The following is a 26,107-nucleotide window of genomic DNA, read 5'->3' as shown; positions in this document are numbered from 1 at the left end:
TTGCTCTTGGTGGTATTCAGGGGACCAGGCAGTACTGGGGATTGAAATTTGGCTTCCTATATGCAAAAGTTGAGTTCTAGATCTTTGGGATCTTCCTAGACCATGTACAATATTTTGTTCAATGTCTAGCACATGGTAATTGATAATCATTACATCAAGACAGTCTTGATGTCCTTTATTAAGTTTTGGGGTCACAACCAGTGGTGTTCAATGCTTACTCCTGACTTGGGGGATCGTATGACATGTTGGCGATTCAACTCAGGTCAGCTACATATAAGGCAAATGCCTTATTTGCTGTGCTATCTCGCCAAAACATCTTGATGGCCTTTAAAATATAGAAAGATATAATTTACCAAAATGTGGGGGGGAGGGGAGGTTTGGAATTGTAACAAGACATCCATGGATTAATATTTGTTTGTTTTTGTTTGGGCGGGGGATTAAACGTGGTCATGCTCAGCGCTTATTTCTGTGTCTGTGCTCAGGGATCACACTGGGTAGGGCTGGGGGAATCATAAAAGGTGATGGAAATTGAACCCAAGTTAACTGCATGCAAATCAAGTGCCCCTACCTGCTGTACTATCTCTCTGCTCCCCACCTCCACTCACTTTTTTAAAAATGTGGTGCCAGGGAACCCAGGGTCTCATAAATGCAAGGCACATTCTCTACAGCTGAGCTACATTCCCAGTCTCAGATGGATTTTTTTTTTGTTTGTCTTAGGGTCATATTTGGCAGTGCTTAGGAGACCTCGCAGTGCCAGGGATTAAACTTGAACCTCCTGCATGCAAATCATGTGCTCCAGTTCATTGAACTATCTTGCCAGCCCCAAATTGATATTATTATACAAAAGCTTACAAACTGGCAGGACTGTGCTAAAAACCCCAATTAAAATGGAGTGAAATAAAGTCTTTTCAGAGTAGATGAGACATTAGTGACTAAGTAATATAGGAGATGTGCTAAGCTTTACCAATAATTAAAAATCTGAGGGCCAGAACTGGAACGTGGCTTTGAGGGAGAGTGCAGATATTTTGCCTATTTGAGGTCCTGGTTCAGTTCTGGGGTAGCACGTAGCACTTACCTCCCACTGTTCATCAATTTGCTCAAGCGGGCCCAGTAACGTCTCCATTGTGAGACTTGTTGTTACTGTGTTTGGCATATTAAATGCGTCACAGGTAGCTTGGCAGGTGTTGCCATGCGGGCGAGATACTCTCCGTAGCTTGCGGGGCTCTCCGAGAGGGGTGGAGGAATCGAACTCCGGTCGACCGGGTCGTCCGCATGCAAGACAAACGTCCTACCCAGTACTGCCTGATATAAATCCAGACCCTCCAGCACTCTCGCTGTGACCTCATCATAAAAAAAAAGAAAGAAAAAAGAAAAAAACAAAGGACAACGGAGATAGGACAGAAGATAGGGAATTTGCCTTGCATGTAGCCAAGCTAGGTTTGATCCCCATCACCACATATGGTCCCATGAGCATCACCAAGACTGATCCCTAAGCCAGGAGTATCCCCTGAACACCACTGGATGTGGTTCAAAACCATACCACTACTCCCCCAAAATCTATAACTAACCTTACTGTCCACAGTTAGAAAATGTATTACAATATATTCAGATAACATAGTTTACTCTTACTAAAAATGAGGTTTTCAGGGGCCAAAGATGTAGTGTAGGAATTAAGGAACTGGCCTGGCATGAACTCAAGCTTGGCTGGATCCCAGGAACCACACACATCACACAAAACTAAACAAAAAATAAGGTCTTTAGGGGCAGGGAAGAGAACTCAAGTGGCATAGCACAGGACTAGTATGTGCAAGGTCCTGAGTTTGACCCTTGATACTACAAGGGTCCTTGTATGCTGTTGGGTGCAGCTCTTATACATAAACAATTAAAAATTAAAAATATAATTTTATACTGTTTTACACCAAGTTTAAACAAAATTGATTCCAATTTTGCTTAATCATTTTTTTTAAGTATGCACAGAAGAGATGGGGACTGGGGTAGCAAGAAAATAGAAGAGCTCCCAGCCCCAGGGCCGTTTCAGTGCCAGAGCATCTGCCTTGCAGGGCTGGGTGCCCTCTCCAGCACTGAAGTGACCCCTGATGGGACTCAAGTGACCATAAATTGTGCGTGGGATTTGCGCTGGTGTTGGCAGGAAGCAAAGCAAGTGCCTTAACCTTTGTCTGGGAAAAATGGCAAATTTTCTGAAATCTGTATATTTTCGCCTTCACTGTCCTTATTTTCCTGCCATTGCAATGGCGAGGGGAAGCAGAGGGGTCACGCACTTGGGGGCAGTGCTTACACACTTTCAACTCAGCGCTCCTAGGGGCTGTGCATGTTAGTTGCTGTGCTTGCACTTGCTTGGTTAGGATACAGCAGAGACTACACAACTTTTGCTCTGGCACCAGGGATCCGGATCAGCAGTGCCACTCTGATTTGTTACAGCACCAGAGGAAGCTCTATAGCTTCCTTGCCCACAATTGAAACTGTCCTTCAGTCTTTCATTCATTTCTGCTCCATCCATTGTAGTGTTCCATCAGGGCTTGACTCTCAATTTCTGCATGGCCAATGATGCTGAATGCTGTTACATGTCCATTGGCTGTTTGGAGGACCCCTCTTGGGAAGTTCTTCTGTATTTGCTTCTAATTCACCCAGAGTTGCTTTTTGTGTATAGTATGAGGTTGCAGATGGTATTGTAATTGTTTTTTCGTTGCCATTTCTACAAACCACCACCAACTTAGTAGCTTGAAACAACACCTACTTTTTAAAAAATTATCTTTATTTAATGTAGAAAAATTGGCAACTGTTGGTGTAATTCTAGGATAAAACAACATCTACTATGAGCTCACAATTCTGCAGGTTAGAGGTGAGCTCAGCCGGGCTTTCTCCATGGGGTGTCAAGGTATCAGCTAGCTCTTATCTGGAAGCTTTAGGAAAAAGAATTTTATTTTCAAGAATTTCTATTCCCGCTCCCCTTCCCTTCGTATTGGTTGACGTTACTGCAGTGACTGGGAGTTGCAGACACGCCTGACTGTGGTGCTTGCCAGGGGTTGTAGTGTTTGCATACTTAGTGCTCACCAAGATTTGTACTCCTTTATTCATATTTTTAATTTTAACATTTTGGGTTTTTTTTTGGGGGGGGGTCCACTTAGCTGTGCTCAGGGCTTACTCCTCACACTGTGCTCAGGGATCAGTCCTGGTGGGACTCGGAGGACCATACGTAGTGTTGGGGGATTGAACGCGGGTCAGCTACATGTAAGGCAAGCACCTGTTGTCCAGGCTCTCCAGCCCCACTTGCACCCTCTGACCTGGAGCACAAATTAAGGATGTTGTGCTCACTGAGGTCGCTGCAATGTTCATGCATGTGTTCACCAGGGGCACACTTCCCAGCCATGGTACTCGCACATCTTTGACTCGGCTGTGGTGTGGTTGCAAACTGCTTGCGGCACTAAGGATTGGAGACAGCCGGGCTGCGACAGGCTCAAAGTGCAGAGCTGCCAGGACTGCGTGTGGTTCAAGTGAGACAGCTGGGGTTTGAATTTATGATCTTATAGAGTAAGGCAAGAGCTCTAGACACTTGTGCTCTTCCTCCAGGCCAAGAACCTGGCTCTGAGCTCAGAGTCAGGGCAAAGCTCAGTTCCTAATGTTTTAAGATTCTTAACTTGTTGGTTGCCCCCTTGGGGCTCTTGCTTAGAGCTGGCACTCTAACCATGTCCTTCTCGAACTTCAAACTGACCACAGGGTTGAGACATTCTTCTCTTTTTTTGGCGGGGGGGGGGGCGGGGAGGAGGTCATACCCAGCGAAGCACAGGGATTACTCCTGGCTTGTGCACTCAGAAATTACTCCTGGTGGTACACTCAGGGAACCATATGGGATGCTGGGAACTGTGTGCAAGGCAACCGCCCTACCCACTGTGCTATCGCTCCAGCCCCAGCTGAGACATTCTTGTGCTTCAAATCGCTCTGCCTTTAAGGACTAATGTGGCAGAGCTACTCAGATAATGTCTGTCTTTAGGTCACAGAATACAGTTATGGGGGTGACTGTTTTGTTTGGGGGGGCACACCCAGCAGTGCTCTAGGGAAACTCCTAGCTCAGTGCTTAGAGTCCACTAAGTGCATGTGGTGTTGGAGATGGAATCTGAGTGCAAAGCATCCGGTCCAGCTTCTGAGCTTTGTCCCTGCCTGGGGAACTGATATTTTATCATGTTCAAAGGTTCTGGGGTCAGAGAAGCATCTGCTTGTAGCAACATCTGAATAATTCTGCTGACCACTGCCAAAATGGTGAAGATTCACATCTCCCGGATAGAGAGTTAGTTGACTCCGTCTCCTCTCCACTGCAGAGCAGGGCCCCCTTTATCAGGTCAAAGGCTTTATTCATCTGTCTCTAGACTCTCTTCTCCAGGTTCAGACGTTCTTGATTTACTGTTGTTTTACTTATTTAGGTTTGGGGTCACACCCGGTGGTGCTCAGGGATTACTCCTGGCTTAGAGGACAGTAGGGATTGATGTCAATCAGCAAGCAAGGCAAGTGCCCTCCCCACAGTACTCTTCAGCTCCGGACTGTTGTTCTATAATTAGTTGGAGAGTATAAATCATTCTCTATTATTTTCCTTTCAGACCATTTGGCCATGGGGCCAGAATGATGGTACAGAGGGTAAGGAGCTTGCCTTGCACACAACTGACCTAGGTTCAATTTCTGTCACCCCATATGGTCTCCTGAGCACCACCAGGAGTGATCCTGAACTCACAGCCAGGAATAAGCCCTGAGCACTGCCAGGTGTGGCCCTGTTCCTGTATGCCAAAGACTATTTGGCTTAACTAACTCTTTGTTTTTCCTTATAAATGTAAAAATCAGTTTACTAATTTCCTCCCCACAAAACCCAACTTGCTGGGATTTTTAAATGGAAATTCCTGACTGCATAGGGTATGGAGGAAAAAACTGAATTACAGGTAGCCTTCCAATTACATAGTCTATCCATCCGTTATGTCAGCATTTCAAAATTACCAAAACAAACATTAATATTTTTTCCCCAGTTTCCATTTGTGGCCATTATAAGGATTATAACTGATTTTCCTTTGGCTATCTAGTACCTACTAATCTTGCCAAACTCTTTATTTTCTATGATACAATAGATACCTTATTATAATTTGAACAAATTATTCTATATTCTTTTGGATTTTTTAATGAATACTGTATTTCATTTACAAGCAATATTAATTTTACTTCTCTTTAAATTCTTTTAAAAAATTTTTAAATTTAAAAACACATTTTTTTTTTTTTGCCATCCTGGTTGATGCTCAGGGGTTACTCCTGGCTCTGCACTCAGGAATCACTTCTGGTTGGTGCTTGGGGGACCATATAGGATGCCAGAGATTGCACCTGGGTTTCTCGCAAGGTGAGCATCCTACCCATAAAATCTATTTTATCACTATTGAGATAACATGGTCACAGTAGCGTTAATTCTTTTGCCTTCCATGCATGTACTAAACCATGGCACCGACTGCAGCACTGAAGTGCCAAAGACACTGCACTACTGTCCTTTTGTCCTTCAGTTCCTTCTCTCCTCTCCAGGATCCCCCATCCCCAACTTGGTAACCTCAGTTCTACTTTCTGAATCCAAGTATTTGTTTTCACTGGAGACTGTCCATTTCCTTGCTTTGTGTGTGTGTGTGTGTGTGTGTGTTTATATGCCAAGGAACAATGAGATCATTCTGCATGTGTCCTTTCCCCTCTGGCTTATTTGGCTTAGCGCGGATACTGTCTGATTCATCCAAGTTGTAGAAAGGTAAGGTTTCCTCTTAACTATAGCTCAGTGTATTCCATTGCATGTACGGACCAGAATTTCCTTTTTTCTGTTTTGTTTTGGGGTCATGTCCAGCAATGCTCAGGGTTACTCCTGGTTCTGTGCTTAGGGATCACTACTACTGAGGCTCAGGGGACCCTGAGGTTCCTGGGATCAAACCTTGGTCTGCTTTACACAAAGCATACTACCTCTCTGGCCCCCATAGACCACAATTTTTTTTAAATGTAGGAGTACTGATATTTCTTCAGCCATTGATTAAGCTGACTGAATTGGGCATGAACTCCACATTACTTTAAAAAAAATATTTCTAATTGAATATCCATGAGATAGACCATTACAAAGCTGTTCATAATTGGGATTCAGTCATAAAATGATCCAGAACCCATCCCTCCACCAGCGTACATTTCTCACCACCAATGTCCCATTTCCATTTCACCATCCTCTAACACCCCACCCCCCCATCCCCTGCCTCCCTCTATGGGAGGACTTTCCTTCTTGTTCTCTCTCCTTTTTCTTCTGTGCATTATGGTTTGCAATATAGGTGCTAAAAGGTTACAATGTTTGTTTAGGGCATTCGGTATTTTTATGAGGAGGGTAAGGCTGGAGTAGATTTCCTTTTTTGGCTTTTTGGGTCATAGTGGACAATTCTCAGGGGTTACTCCTGGCTCTGAACTCGGGAATCATTCCTGGCAGTGCTCAGGATACTGGAGATCGAAACCAGGTTAGCCGAGTACAGCTAAAGGTAAATGCCCTACCCACTGTACTATCACTCTGACCCCTGGAGTAGCTTTTCAACTGGGTGGCCACTTGGGGTATAGATGTGACCGCTGAGGCTTCCAGAAGTACAGCGAAGTGGAGGGGGGTAGCCCATCCTGACCCCAAGAAAGCCTGGAGATTTCAGTCACAAAACCCGCATACCAGAATTTTCAGCAGATTATGTCTCAGGGCTGGAGCGATAGCACAGCGGGTAGGGCATCTGCCTTACACGCAGCCAACATGGCCGACCCGAGTTCGATTCCTCCGCCCCTCTCGGAGAGCCCGGCAAGCTACCGAGAGTATTCGATATGCCAGACACAGTAACAACAAAGTCTCCAATGGAGACGTTACTGGGCCCGCTCGAGCAAATCGACGATCAACGGGAGGGCCTTTACTTTACTTTACTTTATGTCTCAGTGAGATCCATTCTGAGACGATGGAGTGATGCCAGGGATATGGCGGCGAATTTGGATTGTGGGTACAAGCAGCTGTGAGGGGCTCTGCTTGGGTGGGCACCAGGCCAACGCTTCCCACTCTGATTTACCCCGGTCTGTTCAGCCATGTGCGAGTACGAGATTAACTGCGGCTTTTGATCTCTTTTGAGATCTATTTATGAGACCACAATTTTTTAATCTATGCATCTGCTGTTGGACATTTGGGCTATTTTTGAATCTTGGCTATTGTAAATACTGCTCTGTTCTAATTCTTTTCCCCTTTTCTCTCTTACATTTATAGACTTTATTGGCGGGGGGAGGAAGCACAGCTGGCAGTGCTCAGGAAGCCGCCTATGGTGTCAGGATTTGAACCACTGTCGTGGTCCCAGGAGAGCAAGAGCCTTAAACCTATGAACTATCTCTCCAGCCCTACTTACACTGCCTTGATTTCACAAGTAAGTTTCTTTGGAAAACAAAAACTTTAGACATTCTCAGACTTCCCGGCCCCTGAACAGACTAGATTTCACACCACGGAGGTGAGAGCTGTGCCACAGTGACCATGCATCTCCAGGTGTGGCTCTCTGGAGGAGCAACCCCTGTCCTCGTGCAGTGGGCTGGTCTGGCTCTATTGTGGTGGTAGGGGGACATGGAGACCTAGAGTTGCTCTGAGGACCAGCTGTGGCCCTGGGGATCAACGGTTCTGTTCTCCAAGGAGCTCAGACCATCTCAGTGGGAGTCCAGGGCAGGGCCTGATGTGATAACTTCACCATGGCCTTACGCTCACATGGTAGGAGCTTGCTGCTGTATCTATTCAGCAACTTCGAAGCTGGCCTCACTGCCCAGGTCAGCAGGGAGACCCACGGCGGGGTTATGACAGGTCGCTGAGCCAGGGAAGGCCTTTGCAGAAGTAGCTTAAGATAAGAGATGTAAATGGCTGGGGGAAAGCTACTTAACTCATGGTCAAATGCTGTGTCCAGTCACTGACAATAAGGCTCTTAGAAGCCAGCCGTGGTACCAGAAAAGCCCCCTCACAGTCTTGCCACATGCTCTTTGTGGTGCATTCTGGATTTTTCAATCATCACCATAATCCCAGGCCCCAGCTACCCTGCATGATCCACACAATTTTCTAAGATTTTCCTCCTGCCCAGCCCGGTCTTTTGCTGGCCTGCCTGGCTGAGTTCACTGAGCAGAGAGCCCTGTGTCTACCCTCCAGCTGCAGCTCTGAGCTTAGTGACAGGCTTGGGCAGTCCTCAGTGTGTCACATGCATCTGCCCTGCCAAGTAGGAAGGGACAGAAGGTTCCTTCTGGGTGCCTCTCTGGGTTTTGTGACATCACTTGTTAATAGAAGGGAATGATTTTCTATGTGGCACACCTGGCAATTGCCAAGAAGTGAAAACAATACAAATTTCCCTTTCATTAGACAGAGTGTGGTAGAGCCAGACAATGGACTATGTGAATGAAGTGTAGATACCAGCTACGACATGGATGAACCTGAAAAGAATGCTGACTCAAGATTAATCAGACAACAAGGCCATTCATGGCGTTTCATTTTTCTGAAATATGCAAAACAGGCAAATCAAGAGACAGAATGTGGTTGCCAGGAGCCATGGGGTGAAGGAAGTGGGAAACAGGGATGGCTGCTCACAGGGATGCAAGTACTTTTGGGGGCTATGGAAAAGTAGAAAGGACAGTGGTTGTATAACACTTGAAAATCACTAAGCCAGTTTAAGTGGTAGATTTTGGGGGGTCATATGAACTTTAACTCAACAGAAGAAAGCGAGTTATCTGCTACAAACTTTTTCTCTCCAAAGACTGAATCTTAAAACGATCCCAACATTTAGATCTGAAAGTCTTCTCCATGATGACCAGGGAAGCTGAGTGCTGGGGAATCTGCCTCACAGAGCTGGGTTTAAGCATGGGGCAGGTAGAACTGACCTCTGAAGAATGCCACCTCTGGGGCTGGAGAGATAGTATAGTGAGTAAAGAATTTGCCTTGCACGTAGCTGACCCAGGTCTCATCCCAGAAATCAGGAGTAAGCCCTGAGCACAACAGGGTGTGGCCCAACCCTCCCATCCCCCTTCCTTTAAAAAAAAAAGAAAAGAAAAAAGAATACCACTTCTGGGGATGGAGCCATAGTATAGAGGGTAGGGTGTTTGCCTTGCATGTGGTCAACCACAGTTCGATTCCCAGCATCCCATATGGTCCCCTGAGCACCACCAGGAGTAATTCCTGAGTGCAAAGCCAGGAATAGCCCCTGTGCATTGCTGGGTGTGACCCAAAAAGGGAAAGAAAAAAAAAAAAAGAATACCACTTCTGTATGCTTTAATCAGGTTTTAATCACAGCACGTGTGTGGGCTAGTTCACAGCATTGCTGCGAGGCCGCCAAGGAACTGGACTCCAGCCCCTCCAGGTTGGAGCTACCCCACAGCACACCCGCCAACCGCACTATGAAGGCAGGAAAGCAGCCATGCAGAGGTGGGTCCTGGGTGACCCTCCGAAGGGGTCACCACTTCCCCAAGAGCACTGAAGACAGCGGAAGATGAAAAGCTCCCTTCTGTCCAATTAGCTTCTTTTCAAGGCGCAGAGCCCGGTTGGCAGGCGGAAAATTCCACTGTAAAGAAACAAAGGGGCAGATAGAGGCACCAGTGCGAGCGCCCTGGCCTGGCTGGGCTGTGTGTGCGGCTGTGTGTGCGACAGGAGCGCTGCCTTCCAGAAGGCCCACTTAACCCTGTGCGGTTGCGGGGAGCACAGAAGAGAACTGAGGCTAGCTGGAGTCGGGTGTGTGTGTGTGTGTGTGTGTGGTGGGGGGGGGGGCGGGGGTTGAAGGGAGTGTGTGTGCAGGCTCTGGGGAAAGGACTGGATGGTACTGGTATCGGGGCAATGAAAGAAGTCCCAGCACAGCACCTTCAACTTTCTCTCCGACTCCTGATACCCTCCAGGAGAAACGCTTGGGTGTTTTTTTTTTGGCTGGGGGGAGGGGCGGTCACATCCAGCGATGCTCAGGGGTCACTCCCAGTTCTGCACTTAGGAATAATTCCTGGCAGTGCTCTAGGAACCATACGAGAGGCCAGAGATCAAACCCGGGTGGGCTGCATGCAAGGCAAATGCCCTACTCACTGTACTATTACTCCGCCCCCTCCCCCCCCCAAACACTTGATTCTTGGCTGCACAACTTTCTTCAGACTTTGTAACAGAGAGGACATGCAGTTTGGGCAGGTTAGGGTTTAGGAACACTGCTGAAGATCACTGTGCTTAGTTTTGGTTTCAAAAATATATACATCTATTAATCTATGCGTGGTAAGTATGACAAGCTTGTCACTTAAGGTTGCGATATTTATATCACCCTTAAAATTAATTAAGTTTAGATTAAAAAATGACTTTGCTAGAGAAAACACAAAGGAAAGAAGAGGTGGTATGTAAACAGGACAAGAATCATGGTGTGGAACAAGAATGATGGAATAAGTTTTGACATTTCTCTTTTTTCTTTTTTGCGTGCAGGGTATCGGACATGTAAGCCTAGTGCTCTACCACTGAATCCATCATTAAGCATGAAATGTCTAAGTTTTTCCACGACTTGATTGAACAAACATAAAACCATTCTGTCCTCATGCTCTTCCACAGTCTTGCTCTTACGATTGTGGGTAACATCAAAGCAAGACATCACTGGATCAGAATTCAGTATCCAAGGAAAACACAAACCTGAAGGCGTCCCCATTAATGCACACCATCCTCACTTAATGATAGAACCAGTGGCTTTGAGGGTGGCCTTTGGGAGTGAGGTGCTCTCAGAAAGAATATGATCTCAGAAGAAGCTGGCACCACGCCCCTTCCCACACCCTTTTTGAGGTGGATGCAGTGCTTTAAAGAATGAGCGCAGAAGGGTAAAGTCAGTCTCCATAAAATCCAGAAAGGAAATTGTAAAAGCTCCTTCTTGGATCCTGTCTGAAGTTACAGCTGGGGGGGAGGGGGGGGAGAATAAAGAGGGAGGAGGAGGAGGAGGAGGAGGTAGGAAGAGGAGGTGGGAGAAGGTGGGAGGAGGGAGGAGGTGGGAGGAGGAAGGAGGAGAAGGAGGGAGAGGAGGAGGAGGGAGGAGGGGAAGGAGGAGGAGGAGGGAGGAGGAGGAGGAGAAGGAAACTAGTTTTATTTTTTCAAGAAATTCAAAACTTCAAAACGATGTCTTCGAAATTGTTTGTATACTTGAAACATTTCATGATGAAAAGGTGAATGACACATTTAAATTAGAATATGGCGCAGGGCAGATCTGTACTAAAACAATTGCTCAATATTATAAAAGTTCAAGTTCAGGTGACAGAGAGATAGTACAGGGGTTAAGGTATCTGCCCTGCACATGGCCAGAGGTATGGCTCCCTGAGCACTGCAAGGAGGGGTCCTTGGGCACAGAGTCAGGAGTAAGCCTTGAGCACCGCTCTGTGCTTTGTGCTGCTTCCCATTCCCCCTGCCCAATAAACCTCAAAAAAAAAAAAAAAAGCTGAACAACCACAAGTAAGAGGACTGAGAAGTCTCTTGCAAGACTTTGATCGTAAAACTAACTTACCAATAGTAGATTCTTATCAGTGCTGAAGGCCACAGGAGAAATGAGGCAACAAATGCCAGGATTGGGATGGCCAGAGTCCCGCCTGCGATCACAAACATGTTGACCACGTCCACATCCATCTTGATCAGCAACGCTTATGATGAACACCTGTGGGGTGGAAGTGTACAAGGCATTGAAACAACCTGGAGAGAAAAGGCGAAGAAGGAACGGGGAACGGAAAAAATAAAAGACCAGAAGGAAACATCAGCAAGAAAGCGCTTTAACAAATCTCAGCAGGGGCTGGAGAAACAGCTCAATGGGCAGGAGCCGTCACAGCCAGGTGTCGGGGAGAGAAGGAAGGTCCAGGTCCGATCTTTGGCACTGTATATGGTCCCCCACACAGTCAGGAGTGACCTCTGGATGCTGGTCCAGAAGAAGCTCCTGAGCACTGTGGGGTGTGACCCCCCAAAAAAGCAAAACAAAACTCTAAGTAGTCAGGAAAACTACTGTAATGAGGAATTCTTTTTTAAAAATCCTGCATTTTTTTGTTGTTGTTCATTGTTTTCGGGCCACATCCTGCAATATTTAAGGCTAAAGGCTTATTTCTGACTCTGCACTCAGGGATCACTCCTGGTAGGCTCACAGGACCATAATGGATGCTAGATATTGATCTGGTGTTGGCTGCATGCAAGGCAAGTGCCCTACCTGCTGTATTGTAGCTCTGGTGTTTTGTTTTGTTGTTTCTTTTTAAACTACAAAAGTCATTGTGAGACAAATGGGAAATCCAAGTAAGGACCAGATATTAGTTCATCTATGTACCAGTGAGACAGTTCGGTTTCTTTTTCTTTAGTGAAGACTAAAGAAACACACACACACACACACACACACACACACACACAGAGCTATAGTCAAATTCTTAACACTCTCGGAAAATAGGGGTTCTTTTCCCCCATCCCTTCCCATTTGTTGTTGTTGTGATGACCAGAGGTTACACATGTGGATCGTGGTGTTCACCCACGCTTGGCTTTGGTGTGCCAGAGATCACATACTTATTGTGGTACCTGGGGTTAACCAGTAGAAACACAGCTGGGATTGCTCATGTCACGGAGAGTTGTGCTGGGGTCTCAACACGCAGACTTATGCCTGCACAGCAGAATTCTCCTGCTGAACCATCTCTGAGCCCCCAATAACTCTTGTGTGAATGATAACATTACAGTTATTTTTGATTGTGGGAGAAATGTCCTTGTTTTGAGGAGATGTTTGTGGAGGGAACATGGGCTGATGCTGTGACAGACCTGCTACTCACTTTCAAAAGCTGAGCAGAGAAAAAGAATGTGTGTGTGTGTGTGTGTGTGTGTGTGTGTGTGTGTGTGTGTACACGTTGGTATGGGGAGAGGAGAGACCAAATGGTGAAACAATTAACTATTAGGGAATCCAAGTAAAGGTTAAAATGTGTTATTCTTTCAACTTTTCTTGAAGGTTGGTAAGTTTTAAAGTCTAAGGAAAGAAAGGAATACATACGTATCAGTGTAATACATTTATATACACTTATATGCTTGTATATACCCAGAATATTAATGAAAGAATATTCAAGAAATCAATTCAAATGGTCACATCTGAAGTGAGGAACTAGGGAGATGGTGTCAGAAAGTGAAGGGAAACTTGTTTTTCAGGGTCTGCCTTTTAAAAACTTTTGGTTATTTATGATGAACATATACAATCTGTTCAAAAATAAATGACATGAAATTAAAAGTTAGGGGGTAGGGGCGAGAGATAATTAGAGGGCAGGGCACTTGCTTTGCACTTGCCAAATTTGGTTCCTGGCACCTCATTATAGTCCTTTGAGTACTGCTGGGAGTGATCTCTGAGTGCAGAGCAAGGCGTCAGCCTAAGCAGTGCAAAGAAGTGAGTGATTAAAACAGCAACATTTTCAGATACTTTATGAGGTCTTCCTGAAAACTCAACTGACACTTGTGAATATGAATGAGTGTCCAAGAGAACAGATGATATCCTTGGTGTGTAGTCTGGATCTCACCTACCTCTAGGTGCCCTAGAAATCAGAGGGGTCAAACGCCCCTGGCCTTGTCTTACCTTATGAGCTCACATCAGGCCTCATTTTTTTAGGGAGCAAAATAAATTTTAAGTTTTCTCATGGTCCACAATGGTGAAAACAATTCCTACAAAGTCATATGACCCAGATATAACTTTTTTCCACCTTGCGGGGAAAATGAACGTTATCATTAATAAAAAGAGAGAGACTTGAATCTGTATAATGCTTTGGGGAGTATTACTACTTTGATGTTAATTCTCCCAATCCATGAGCAGGGGTTGTGTTTCCATTTCCTTTTTTATTTCTTGAAGTAGTGTTTTGTAGTTTTCTTTGTACAGGCCCTTTACCTCCTTAGTTAAGGTGATTCCGAGGTGTACTTGATTTTCTGCAGCACAATTGTGAACAGGATTGTTTTTTAATATAACTTTCTTCTCTTTCATTATTTGTGTATAATAATGAAACAACACACTGTACAATACCTGTACAATACAATGTATTTGTGTATAAGAAAAGCCATAGACTTTTGGATATTGATTTTGTAACCTTTCACTTTACAATACAAATCTATTTTTTTTAGGAATTTTTTGGTAAAGACTTTAGGGCTCTCTTAGTATAGTATCATGTCATCTGTAAATAGTGAGTGCTTTACTGCTTCCTTTCCTATCTTCATGCCCTTATAAGGATACCCATGACATTTTTCAAAGAAATAGATCAAGCACTCCTGAAATTCATATGGAACAATAAACCCTCAGGAATAGCTAAAGCAATCCTCAGGAAAAAGAAGATGGCATCACCTTCCCCAACTTCAAACTGTATTACAAAGTGGTAGTAATTAAAATAGCATGGTATTAGGATAAAGACGAACCCGCAGACCAATGGATTAGAGTTGAATATTCTGGCACAGACTCTCAAATACACGATCACCTAATTTTTGATAAGGGAGCAAGAAATAGTAAGTGGATCAAGGAAACCTCTTTAACAAGTGGTGGTGGGAAAACTGGAGAGCTACTTGTAAAAAAAATGAACCCTGACCTTTATCTAATGCCATGCACAAAAGTCAGATCAAAATGAATTAAAGACCTCAGCATCAGACCTGAATCCATAACCCTCAATGGCACTGAAGCTAAAGGCATCTTTGAAGATAAAACACCACTGACCAAGCAAGTGGAAGCAAAGATTAACAAATGGAACTACATTAAATTAAGAAGTTTCTGCATATCAAAAGAAACAGTGAACAAGATACAAAGACAGCCCATGGAATGGGAAAAACTATTCACCTGATACCCATCTGGTAAGGGGTTAAGATTAAAGATATACAAGGTACTGGTAGAACATGACAAGAAAAAAAACCTTCCAATCCCATCAAAAAATGAGGAAAAGAAATGAACAGAAACTTCCTCAAAGAAGAAATTCAATGGTCAAAAAGCACATGAAAAAATGCTCTACATCATTAATCATCAGGGAGATGCAAATCAAAACAATGAGATATCATCTCACACCACAGAGACTGGCATACATCCAAATGAACAAGAACAACCCGCCATGGCACAGATGCAGGGAGAAAGGGACCCTCATTCATTGCTGATGGGAATGCCGACTGGTCCAGCATTTATGGAAAGCAATACGGACATTCCTCAAAAAACTCCCCTCTGACCCAGCAATACCACTCCTGGGAATATACGCTGGGGGTCAAAAAAAAAAAAAAAACAACAAAGAGTAGAAAACACCATCTGCACTTGTTCACTGTATCACTATTCACAATAACCAGAATCTGGAAACAACCTAAGTGCCCTAGAACAGAAGACTGAATAAAGAAACTATGGCACATCTATACAGTGGAATACTACACAGTTGTTAGGGAAAATGAGGTCATGAAATTTGCCTATAATTGGGTGGACTTGGAGAGCATTGTGCTGAATGAATGGGTCAGAAGGAGAGGGGCAGATAGAGAATGACTGCATTCATTTGTGGGATATAAAAAAAAAAATCATGAAACTAATATCCAAGGCCAGGGAAAATGGTCCAGGAAGGCTGGTCAATGGTTGAAATTATCACAAGTGTGTGTGGGGTGGAGGGTAGTTAAAATAGAGGAGGGCTGATGATGACAACATTAGTTGGAAATGATCACTCTGGACAAGAACTGAGTGTTGGAAGTAGGCAAAGGGAAACACATGATAACCCTTCAGCATCTGTATTGTGAACCATAATGCCTAAAATGAGAGAAAGAGAAAGAGAGAGGAGAGGTGCCTTAGAGGCAGGCTGGGGTGGTAGAAGGTAAACTGAGGACATTGGTGATGGGAAATTACAGTGGTGAAGGGATGGGTGTTGGAACATTGTATGACTGAAACCCAATCATGAGCAGCTTTGTAAGGGTCTATCTCACAGTGATTCAATAAAATAAAAAAGTAGTATTAAAAAAAAGAGACTTCAAAACTAGAGAGATTGTACAGAATAAAAATGCTGCCTTGCATGTGGCTGACCCTAGTTTGATTCCCAGTACGGCAAATGATACCCTGAGTGGGTCCTGAGCACCACCAGATGTGGCAAAAAAAAAAAAAAGGTTCCAAAAAAAAAAAAAAAGTATTACCTAGAGCCAGTGAGATAGCTCAAAGGGCGGGAGTACATTCTTTGCATGTAGGAGATCCAGGTTTGATCTCCCCAGGGCTACATGAGTCCCCTAAGCAATGCTGGCAATGATTGCCTCTGAGTATCACTGCTATAGACCCAAAAGTTAAAAGTCCTTATTATTTATTATCTAGCAAATCATGGCCTTCCGGTGAAACAAGAGAGGTGGCTTTACATACCTATGTCAACTACTAAGATTTCTGTTTCATGTGAATCCATGACACAAAGATTTAGTATGTTCTTACAACCACTGAGCACTGAGGGGAGACACAGCAACGGGCCAGGTGATGTCTTAGCTGCAACTTGGCTCTGTATTGAGGAGGTACCCGTACCCAACGTGTAATGAATGGGTATAACTCTATCACAATAAAACTTTATTTAGTCCTTTGTTTCTTTTGGGGATACACCTGGCAGTGCTCAGGCACTGCTCCTGACTCTGCACTCATGGGTCAGTCAGGCAGTGCTTGGGGGACCCTATAGGATGCCAGGGACCAATCCCAGGTTGGCTGTGTGCAAGGCAGGCTCTTTACCTGCTCTACTATCTCTCCAGCCTCGGCAATAGAATTTTAGTTTTTAAAAACAGGCTATAAACCAAATTTAGTCTGTGAGCCGTAATTTGCCAACCTTGCATGTAAGACACCAATCCTGTCAAACAGGCAAGGTGAATGCTTTATTCATGATTTATAGGCTGAAGAAATGGGAGGTGTGGAGAGGCTGAGCGACTTGCCCAAGGTCACTCGCCACGTCATGCCTACTTACTAAAGAGGTGTCTGAATTGGAGGTGCTCCTTTGAACCAAGTTCCATTTTGCCTATCTTCACCCTTCACTGCCCCCTGCCCCCGTGGCCTTCGCTTAATCATTGTCACCTCTTTGCTATCAAATACCTACACCCATTACATTCTACTTTCTCCACGAATCTAAGGCCTCTCCACTCAAATGTGCTGTAACAGGTTTGGCAAAACAAGTTGCTCAAGTCTAGAGGGTTGGAAGCAGATACTCCTAGAGATTGCAGGTTAGAATGTTCTTTTCAGTCACACACACTCCACCTGGCGACAGACCTGAAGCCCAGAAAGGAAGGCTGCCACCTACTCAGGGCCAGGTCACAGGCTGGTTCTGGTTCTCCTGCTCTTTCTCTTTCGCTATCTTCCTTGCTTCTGAACACTCCTTCCCCCCACTCCCCACCCCCCAGGAAAATTGAATCACTGTGAAGATGAGCACTGTCCTGTTGTTCATCGATTTGCTCAGCGGGCCCAGTCTCCAGGCCCAGTCTCCATTGTTACTGTGTTTGGAATATGAAATACGTCATCTCAGAGAGGGGCGGAGGAATCGAACCCAGGTCAGTGGAGCCAGATGCATGGAAGGCAAATGCCCTACCACTGTGCTATGGCTCCAGCCCGGGAAAATGGAATCATTGCTCAATTTCTCCTAGAGCAGAGGAGCAAAGCTTCCCAAACTTAAATGGTCTACTGGCATATTTTTATTTATTTGTTTGAGGCCCCATAACCATGCCACTGGACTCCGCGCCAGGCTGTTTTCACTCAGGGGCACCCCAAAGGGGGACGGGTGAGAGCCCTCCCCACCCCAAGGGACCCAGCCCTGGCAGCCAACCTCCACTACCCAACAGCCGCCAGGCTCCAGGCCACTTTCTGGACACATTATAAGACACTTCCTACACATTTTCCATAATTACTACACCATATTTGATGGGATTCAGATAGTAGGCAACAAATCATAGAGATAAATATGTAAATACATGCCTCTTGGAGGAGCCGGGCAAGCTACCGAGAATATCCTGCCTGCACTGGCAGAGCCTGGCAAGCTCCCTATGGTGTATGCCAAACAGTAATGACAACAGGTCTTATTCCCCTGACCTGAAAGAGCCTCCAATCGTTGGGAAAAGACAAGTAAGAAGAGACTGCTAAAATCTCAGGGCTGGGAGGAATAGAGACATTACTGGCACCCACTCAAGTAAATCGACCAACAACGGGATGACAGTGATACAGTGATAACTGTTTGGTTTTTGGTCCATACCTGGTGGTGTTCGAGACTTACACTTAGGGATTACTCATGGCTGGCTCAAAGCACTATATGGGATGCTGGGGATTAAACCTGGACCTGTTGGGTGCAAAGCAAGACCCTACTTGCTATACTATCACTTTGGGCCCTACTGGCTCCTTTTTAGGAAAAGAATTACTCAGTACGCTTCCTTCTACTTCTCTCCAAATCTACCTTCTTTAAGTGAAAGAAACAAAACTAAAACAAGAAACCCAGAAAATTACTGATGCTCCCCTGGATTGTTCCAGCACCGTTTTAGAACCAGTGCTCTTGAGCATGTGGATAGTCAGATATAAGTTCTTTCTCAGGGCCCTCGAACTGCACAAGACACAAATGAAGCACAAATGAATTGATGAAGCCGAAGTTCCTGAGTGGATTTGGTCCTGTCTGTTTTAGGGACAACCATTCCCAAGAGTATTGACTTCCTCTCTTTCAATAGTTACAAAACTCCCCAGGGGATCACCTATTTCAGGCTGGGTACAATTTATTATGCGAAAAACTCTTACTGCCAGGCGGTAAGCAAATTAATCAGAAATTGAAGGAATTTCACAACTGTTTGACCCTCATGGGTCACAGAGAGTTGGGAAAGATAGCAGCATCAAGAGGACTCCACAGAGGCAAAGTCCTTACTGCTGGAGGTCACCACTGATCAGATTGCAGAGCTGCAGGAAGTTAATTACAGGATGTTCTCTTGGATGAGGAATTAGAACATTTTATGCCCGAAACAATATATTATAGACTGACACCAGTGATGGGTAGCCGAAAATGAAATATTGGGTATAGAAAGTGGGTTAAATGAAAGGGTACACAAAAGGTGTGTGTGAGGCCCCAGTTCGATCCCAGAACCACATGGCCCCAGAGCACCACTAATAGCAATAAATGAAAAGGAACCTCATTGCTTTGCTGGTGCTTGCTGTGGATGACACAGTTTGGAGGAAGATTTTATCTGATCCTATCTTCCATTTAATGGTGGTGGAGGTAGCAGTGGCGATGTCCTCAATAAGGAAATTTATGAACACAATCAATTTGGCAAGGCTTGCACTTTCTGAGCACCATGATGAGGTCATATACAGACAGGCGCTGAATCGAGAAACTGTAATGCTTTCTGGGTTTTCCACACAGATAATGAGCAGATGATTCCTATCTAGGCACTATCTTTCATTTCACAAAAGACTTGTCTCATCTTTTCTTTAAAATGCTGCCTGTGAGGCTGCGGATGTGGGTCAGTGGAAAAGAGTGTGCCTTTGTCTGCATGAGACCTGGGCTTGATCTCAGGCATTGCAAAGTAAATAAAATTAAAATGGACAGCTTTCCTACCTTGCTGGGGTGGCTTATAGGGTACTCTCTGAACCCACAGAGGCAGGTGGGGACAGAGTGACTGAAGGCCTCGTGAACAAAGAATTTTAATGCCTGGAAATCAATTATGGGGTATAATAAAGATTTTCCAAAGCACAAGGCACATACAACAGATGTTTGCAGGTGACTTTAAGGAGTAGAGAGACTCAGGAGTGAATCCCAGTAGAGAGCAGTTCACTGGAGATCTCTTCGCACTCCGTGTAGAGATTTCACCAGTGTACTTCAGATGGAATGAGTGTCCCAGCCCCACCCACTCCAGATGAACCCTGGTGGCCACAAACTTTCAGAAGAAAAACCCAGGTTCATGGGAACAGGGTCCAAAGACACCAGGCCACGTGAAGGCAGAGAAGGTTAGTCCCTTCCCATCTTCCCGCCCCTTCCGGGTCCTGGCTGTCACACCCACGAACTGCCTCTGGGCCATATTTAAGCACACCACGGCCTTGATCCAGAGACTCACAAATGAATTTCAAAATGGATTAGCTCCAAAGATATCTCTGGACCCCAACCATTTACATATTTAGAATTCCAGGAGCTCACGGCCACAAAAGCGACTGTGTGACCTCTCAGATATTCATAATAAAGGTAAAGGTAAAGGCCCTCCCGTTGATCGTCGATTTGCTCGAGCGGGCCCAGTAACGTCTCCATTGGAGACTTTTGTTGTTACTGTGTCTGGCATATCGAATACTCTCGGTAGCTTGCCGGGCTCTCCGAGAGGGGCGGAGGAATCGAACTCGGGTCGGCCATGTTGGCCGCTTGTAAGGCAAACGCCCTACCGCTGTGCTATCGCTCCAGCCCAGATATTCATAATAAGCAATAAAAAATAAATTGTCTAGAATCTGCCTGTGGCAGGCAGGCTTCAACGGTGTGGGAAAATTCAAAATAGTGGTAGTGAGAAGGTGTAATGGTGGTGGGATTGGTGTTGAAATACTGAATGTAATCAATTAATGTGCACAATCTTTATGAGAATAAATTTTCTTTAAAAAAGGAGTAGAGCTACACAGCATGAGGTAGCCCTGACATATGTACTGAGAAATCCATTTTTTTCCCAGTTCTCTTTTCAGTCCAAGTCAAAGAGAAATTCTCAGTACAGTATTATTAAATGACTGTCTTACCAGTAAGCCTTCTGCAAGTCCCAGTATGTGGCTATTTATACTTTTAAATTTATTTTGTATAGCACCTGGTGGTGTTGGGGTGGGGGGCACCTGATCGACCCCCAGGAGTGCTGGGGGAAGTGGACAGGGAGCCACCCCATGTCATTCAGTGCCGGGGATCAAACTCAGGACCTCAAACAGGTGAGGTGTGAGCATTTCCGCCACATCCGAGACCCCTGTATCAGGTTATTTAATAATATGATTTATTTCGATCGGCCGAGGCAACGGAGGCATGCCAGAGGCTGTTCACCTTGGAGACCTGCTGCGGATATGGGTATGGCCTGGCGCGAGATTTACACCCTCTCCCCCGGATTTTCAAGGGCCAGCGAGAGCTCACTGGACGCTGCCGGAACCGCGACGCTTTCCAAGGCACGGGCCCCTCTCTCTTTTGACACTACTTCCACTACCCAGCTGTCGCCACACTCCAGGACGCTTTCCGGACCCGCGTGGCAGCTCCAGCCGAGACCCACGCACGACTGAAGACCCACAGAAGAAGATAAGCGGAACTCTCTGAGACCTTGGACTCCAGGCTCGGCGGACCCAGGGACAGAGCTTCTCTGCTTGCTCCCACCACCACAGGTGACAAAGGGATTCTAATCAGGGGCCCCACCCTACCCTGCCCTGTCTGCTTCCATCAACCACCCAGGGATCGAATTGTGCACAGGAGACCCACCCTACCCAGATAAATACCCCACTGGCAGACTTCCACTCTCGACACTACTTCCACTACCCAGCCGTCGCCACACTCCAGGACGCTTTCCGGACCCGCACGGCCGCAAGCGGCCGCGCGACACATCATAAGACACTAAATACCCATCTTCTGGAATTGTACCATATTTGATAAGGTTCAAATATGGTAACACCTACAAGGGTGATTAGAGGTCGCCCCAAAAGCCTCTATCCCTCTCGGAAAGACTGGCAAGCTACCGAGAGTATTCTGCCCGCACGGAAGAGCCTGGCAAGCTATCCGCTGTGTATTCGATATGCCAAAACCAGTAACTACAACTGGTCTCATTCACCTGACCCTGAAGGCTTCACCGACATGGCAGCACTGAGTAGGATGAGAAAGGAGAGGCTGACAAAATCTCAAGGCCGACCTAGGCTGCCACAACGAAGGAAGACAAAAATGATCGTCTGTACTTTCAATGCACGTACGCTAGCATCAGATGCATCCATCGAGGACCTGATGGTACAAGCGCGAATGATCAAGTATGACATCATTGGTCTGACCGAGACAAGAAGGCACGAATCTCACCATGCCGTTTTCGACACTGGAGAAGAATTGTTCCTTGGAACATGCGATAAAAGAGGTGTTGGAGGCGTCAGTGTCCTTGTCAACACAAACTTGGCCATGAGCATTGATTCATTCGAATGCCTAACAACCCGAATCGGACGTTTACATTTGAATAGATGTGGCTCACTGCCTGCAGTTTCTATCTTCGTTGTCTACGCACCAACATCTCATTATGATGAAAGAGAAATTGAGAAGTTCTACATGGAGCTAGAGAAGTTCTATAAAGAAGACCACACCTTCTACAAGATCATTGTGGGTGATTTTAATGCCAAGATAGGACCGAGAAGATCAGCTGAAGAACTTCACATCGGGACCCATGGCCTAGAATGGAACGAACAGGGTGAGAGACTGTCTGAGTTCATCATGTCGACCAAGACCATTCATGATAACTCACAGTTCCAGAAGGCAGAATCTAAACGATGGACATGGGAGTCTTCCGGTGGACGATTCCACAATGAAATAGACCACATCATATTCAATCGACGGTTTTGCCTGACTGATGTCGCTGTTGTCCCAAAATTTCAAACGGGATTGGACCACCGTCTCCTTCGTGCAAAATTCTACTTCACAGAGCGGGGAGAAAGGGCTGCAAAGTTCAAAAAGAGAACTCCCAGAATGACCACCAACTGGGAACTCTTTGGTACTATTGCGGCAACATGGGAAGATGCCATTGTTGACATTGATGAGGAATACGATCGACTGGTTCAGCACCTCCATGAATGTGCGAGGAACACCAAGAGAGAGACAGCCACAAAAAATCGCCTATCTTCGAAAACTCTTGAGCTAATTCGCCAGCGTGGTTTGGCGCATGCCTCAGGCAACCGCAAGCTAACGTCCAAGCTCGCAAAGCAGTGCAGAGATGCGATCAAGGAAGACCTCAAAGAGAGAAGAGCAGAAGTACTGGTAGATGCGGCAGAAGCTGGGAAAAGTATTCGTAATGCCCGCCTGTCCTTCGCCAACTATAAGACCAAGATGACTGCCCTCCGACGTCCTGATGGATCCATCACATCCTCCAGAATGGCAATGGAGAAGATTATCCATGACTTCTACTCAAATCTCTTCGATAGCCATGTCCACTTGCCAACATACCAAATTCCACAGGATGGATATGTTGTTCCCAATGTTCTCCCTTCCGAAATCCGACACGCCATTTCATGGGTAAAGAAACAAACAGCACCCGGCCCAGACAAGGTCAGACCTGAACACCTGAAGAACCTGCCGTCAGTACTCATCAATACACTGGCTCGGCTCTTCACTCGCTACGTGTCTGAATGCAAGGTTCCTTCCCAATGGAAAACCAGCAGGACCGTACTACTGTTCCAGAAGGGAGACATCCATGACATTGGCAATTATCACCCGATCTGCCTATTGTCTGTCATCTACAAGTTGTTCACTTGAGTCATCCTAAATAGGATTGGCAGAACACTAGATGAAGGACAACCATGCGAGCAAACCGGGTTCCACAAAGGATTCAGCACCATCGACCATATCCACACAATAACCAAGCTCATTGAGGTTTCTCGGGAGTTCAAGATGCCGCTCTGTCTAACGTTCAATGATTTAAAGAAGGCCTTTGATTCTGTTGAGACGGAAGCGGTCATTGAAGCCCTAGCCAATCAGGGCATTCAAGCCCAATACATCAGGATCCTCCGTGAGCTGTATTGCGGATTCACTACCAGAATCTCACCATTCTACAAAGAAGTGATCGTTGATGTCAAGAGAGGGGTGCGGCAGGGTGATACCATTTCACCAAAACTCTTCAGTGCCACCCTCGAGAACATCATGCGACAACTGGAATGGGAAGGCATGGGAGTGAAGATAGATGGTCGGCAACTACACCACCTCCGCTTTGCTGATGACATTGTTTTAATAACACCAAACATCAGCCAAGCGGCACAAATGCTGGCCGACTTTGACTGTGAGTGTGGAAAGGTAGGACTACAGCTGAATCTTACGAAGACAATGTTTATGAGAAACAGCCTTGTTCCTGACGCCCCATTTGCTCTCAATGGAACGACCATCTCCGAATGCAACAGCTATGTGTACCTAGGTCGAGAGGTCAACATGACAAATGACCTGGCACCGAGCTGCGCAGGAGGAAGAGAGCGGCTTGGAACGCCTTCAAGAACGTCGAAGAAATAGCTAAGAGGACGAAGAACCTCCGGCTCCGGGCACATCTCTTTGATTCCACTGTTCTTCCTGCATTAACATATGCCTCAGAGACCTGGGCCCTACGCAAACCAGATGAGAACGCTATTCAGGTCTCCCAAAGAAGAATAGAAAGAGCTATGCTTGGAATATCACGTTTCACTCAAATGAGAGAACGAATCCGGAGTTCTGACATCCGTGACGATCAAGGATCAGGGACACTGTCTCATTTGCCAAGGTGTCGAAAATCAGATGGGCTGGTCACGTAATGAGATTTAAAGACGACCGTTGGACTAGAGCTGTTACTGATTGGATTCCACGGGATGTCAAGAGACCGCGTGGCCGCCCACCTACCAGATGGTCAGACTTCTTCGTCAAGATCATGAACGATCGGTTTGAGGCTCTTCATGTTCCCAGCGTGAACAGATGCCATTGGGCTACACTAGCTTGCAACAGGGACAAATGGGAGACATTACTGGCGCCCGCTCGAGCAAATCGACGACTAACAGGAACTTAAGTGATTAAGTGATTAAGTGATGATTTATTTGTGCGGTTTTAATTTACCGTAGACAAACACTTTCAAAAAATATTTAAACTAAAAGAAGGAGTCGATTTAAAGAGAAGTGCTAATACAATTCAGGAAATACACAGAGTTGGTGAAAATCAGACTGCTGTTCCCAGAGGTGGATTCATATGCTGGCTGGGGCTGGGCTATTCCACCGCTTCTCTTCTTCCAGGCTCTTCCACACTAAAGATGCTGGACCCCACTTTCCGCATCTATTAAAAGAGCATGTTCATCCAACTCATCTCTTCTAGCTTTTCCTACACTGATGGCTTATAATCTTTCCAAAATTATGCAAGCAGTTAAAGGGTAAGAACTGGCTTGCTGCCACAAGCATCTTGTTCCTGTGCTGGAGTGATGGCTCAGAGGGTTGGAACACATGCTCTGCATGCTGAAGCCCTGGTGTAATCTCTGGCATGGCAGGGCGCAGCTCTGAGCACTGAGCCAGAAGTAGTTTCCACAACCAAAACAAAAAGCATCTTATTCCCTGCTACATGTCCCCAGAACCTAAGACAGAACCTAGCAAATATTTAACACTTAATGTTTATTTGCCTGCACAGGTGGGTTTAGGTTGAAAAATAATATTCATTTTACATACTTGTTGTATGAAGTTCCAGGATTAAAGGCTGTCAGGAGGCCTCCTCTGCCACCTGCTGACCCCCCATACTGTGATTTTTGGGTCTTTCTAACTGAATACAAAGGTTAATTGGATAACAGAGATGTCTGTGAATTCAGAAAAACATGTATCTGAGTGAAACAAAGCAATCTCTTGTTTCTAAATTTAATCTAGGGTTGTAGATAGAACACAAGACGCCACAATTCTCTTTTAACCTTTTTTTTTTTAATTTTGAAAACTGGGATTCCTAGGGGTTTAAAGCAAAATCCCAAGGATAAGCAGAATGTAAAATACATTCTTAAAATAGAGTCTTGCCTTTCACAAAACAGTCTATCAAATTTGACAAACCACAGTTATGGTCTCTTCATAAAATAAGATATAAAGCTTCTAAGAACCAATATCCCCTCCAATTCACTGCAGTGGACCTGTCAGCTTGCCCTGAGCCTCACTCCTGGCAATCCCAATTCTGAGGTCAGGGTTTGTTTTCACTGGACACTACTTATTCCCTTGCACTGTTTTGTTTTGTTCTCTCTCTCTCTCTGTGTGTGTCTGTGTAACACGAATGAGATCATCTGGTATGTGTCAACATTTTTTCCATGTTAATGATGGAGAAACTGATTTAAGGAAGTTAACACACAGTACAGTAGTGTTACCTGGCTGGTAGGTGGCATGACCTGCATTTCAATCCAATTTTAGGGGTGTCCACCTCCGAGTTCAAGTGACCTTTG

At 45.5% G+C, this 26,107-nt stretch overlaps 1 protein-coding gene and 1 non-coding gene across 2 annotated transcripts in view; one reads left to right on the top strand and one right to left on the bottom strand.

Annotated features, from left to right (window-relative positions):
* Window positions 1–26,107, bottom strand: part of ABHD6 (abhydrolase domain containing 6, acylglycerol lipase) — a 60,857-nt gene that overhangs the window by 19,447 nt on the left and 15,303 nt on the right. The window contains exon 3 of the mRNA XM_056129620.1: window positions 11,544–11,690. Within this exon, the coding sequence (XP_055985595.1) occupies window positions 11,544–11,662 (119 nt within the window). The 5' untranslated portion in view covers window positions 11,663–11,690. The remainder of the gene's footprint in view (window positions 1–11,543; window positions 11,691–26,107) is intronic.
* LOC130037980 (small nucleolar RNA SNORA26) lies at window positions 10,821–10,944 on the top strand. The gene has a single exon (XR_008794550.1). It is a non-coding gene; the product is annotated as a small nucleolar RNA SNORA26 (small nucleolar RNA).

The sequence above is a fragment of the Sorex fumeus genome, unplaced genomic scaffold (assembly GCF_029834395.1).
Source record: "Sorex fumeus unplaced genomic scaffold, SorFum_2.1 ptg000072l, whole genome shotgun sequence".
NCBI lineage: Eukaryota > Metazoa > Chordata > Mammalia > Eulipotyphla > Soricidae > Sorex > Sorex fumeus.
This window is presented reverse-complemented; position numbering and strand designations above follow the sequence as displayed.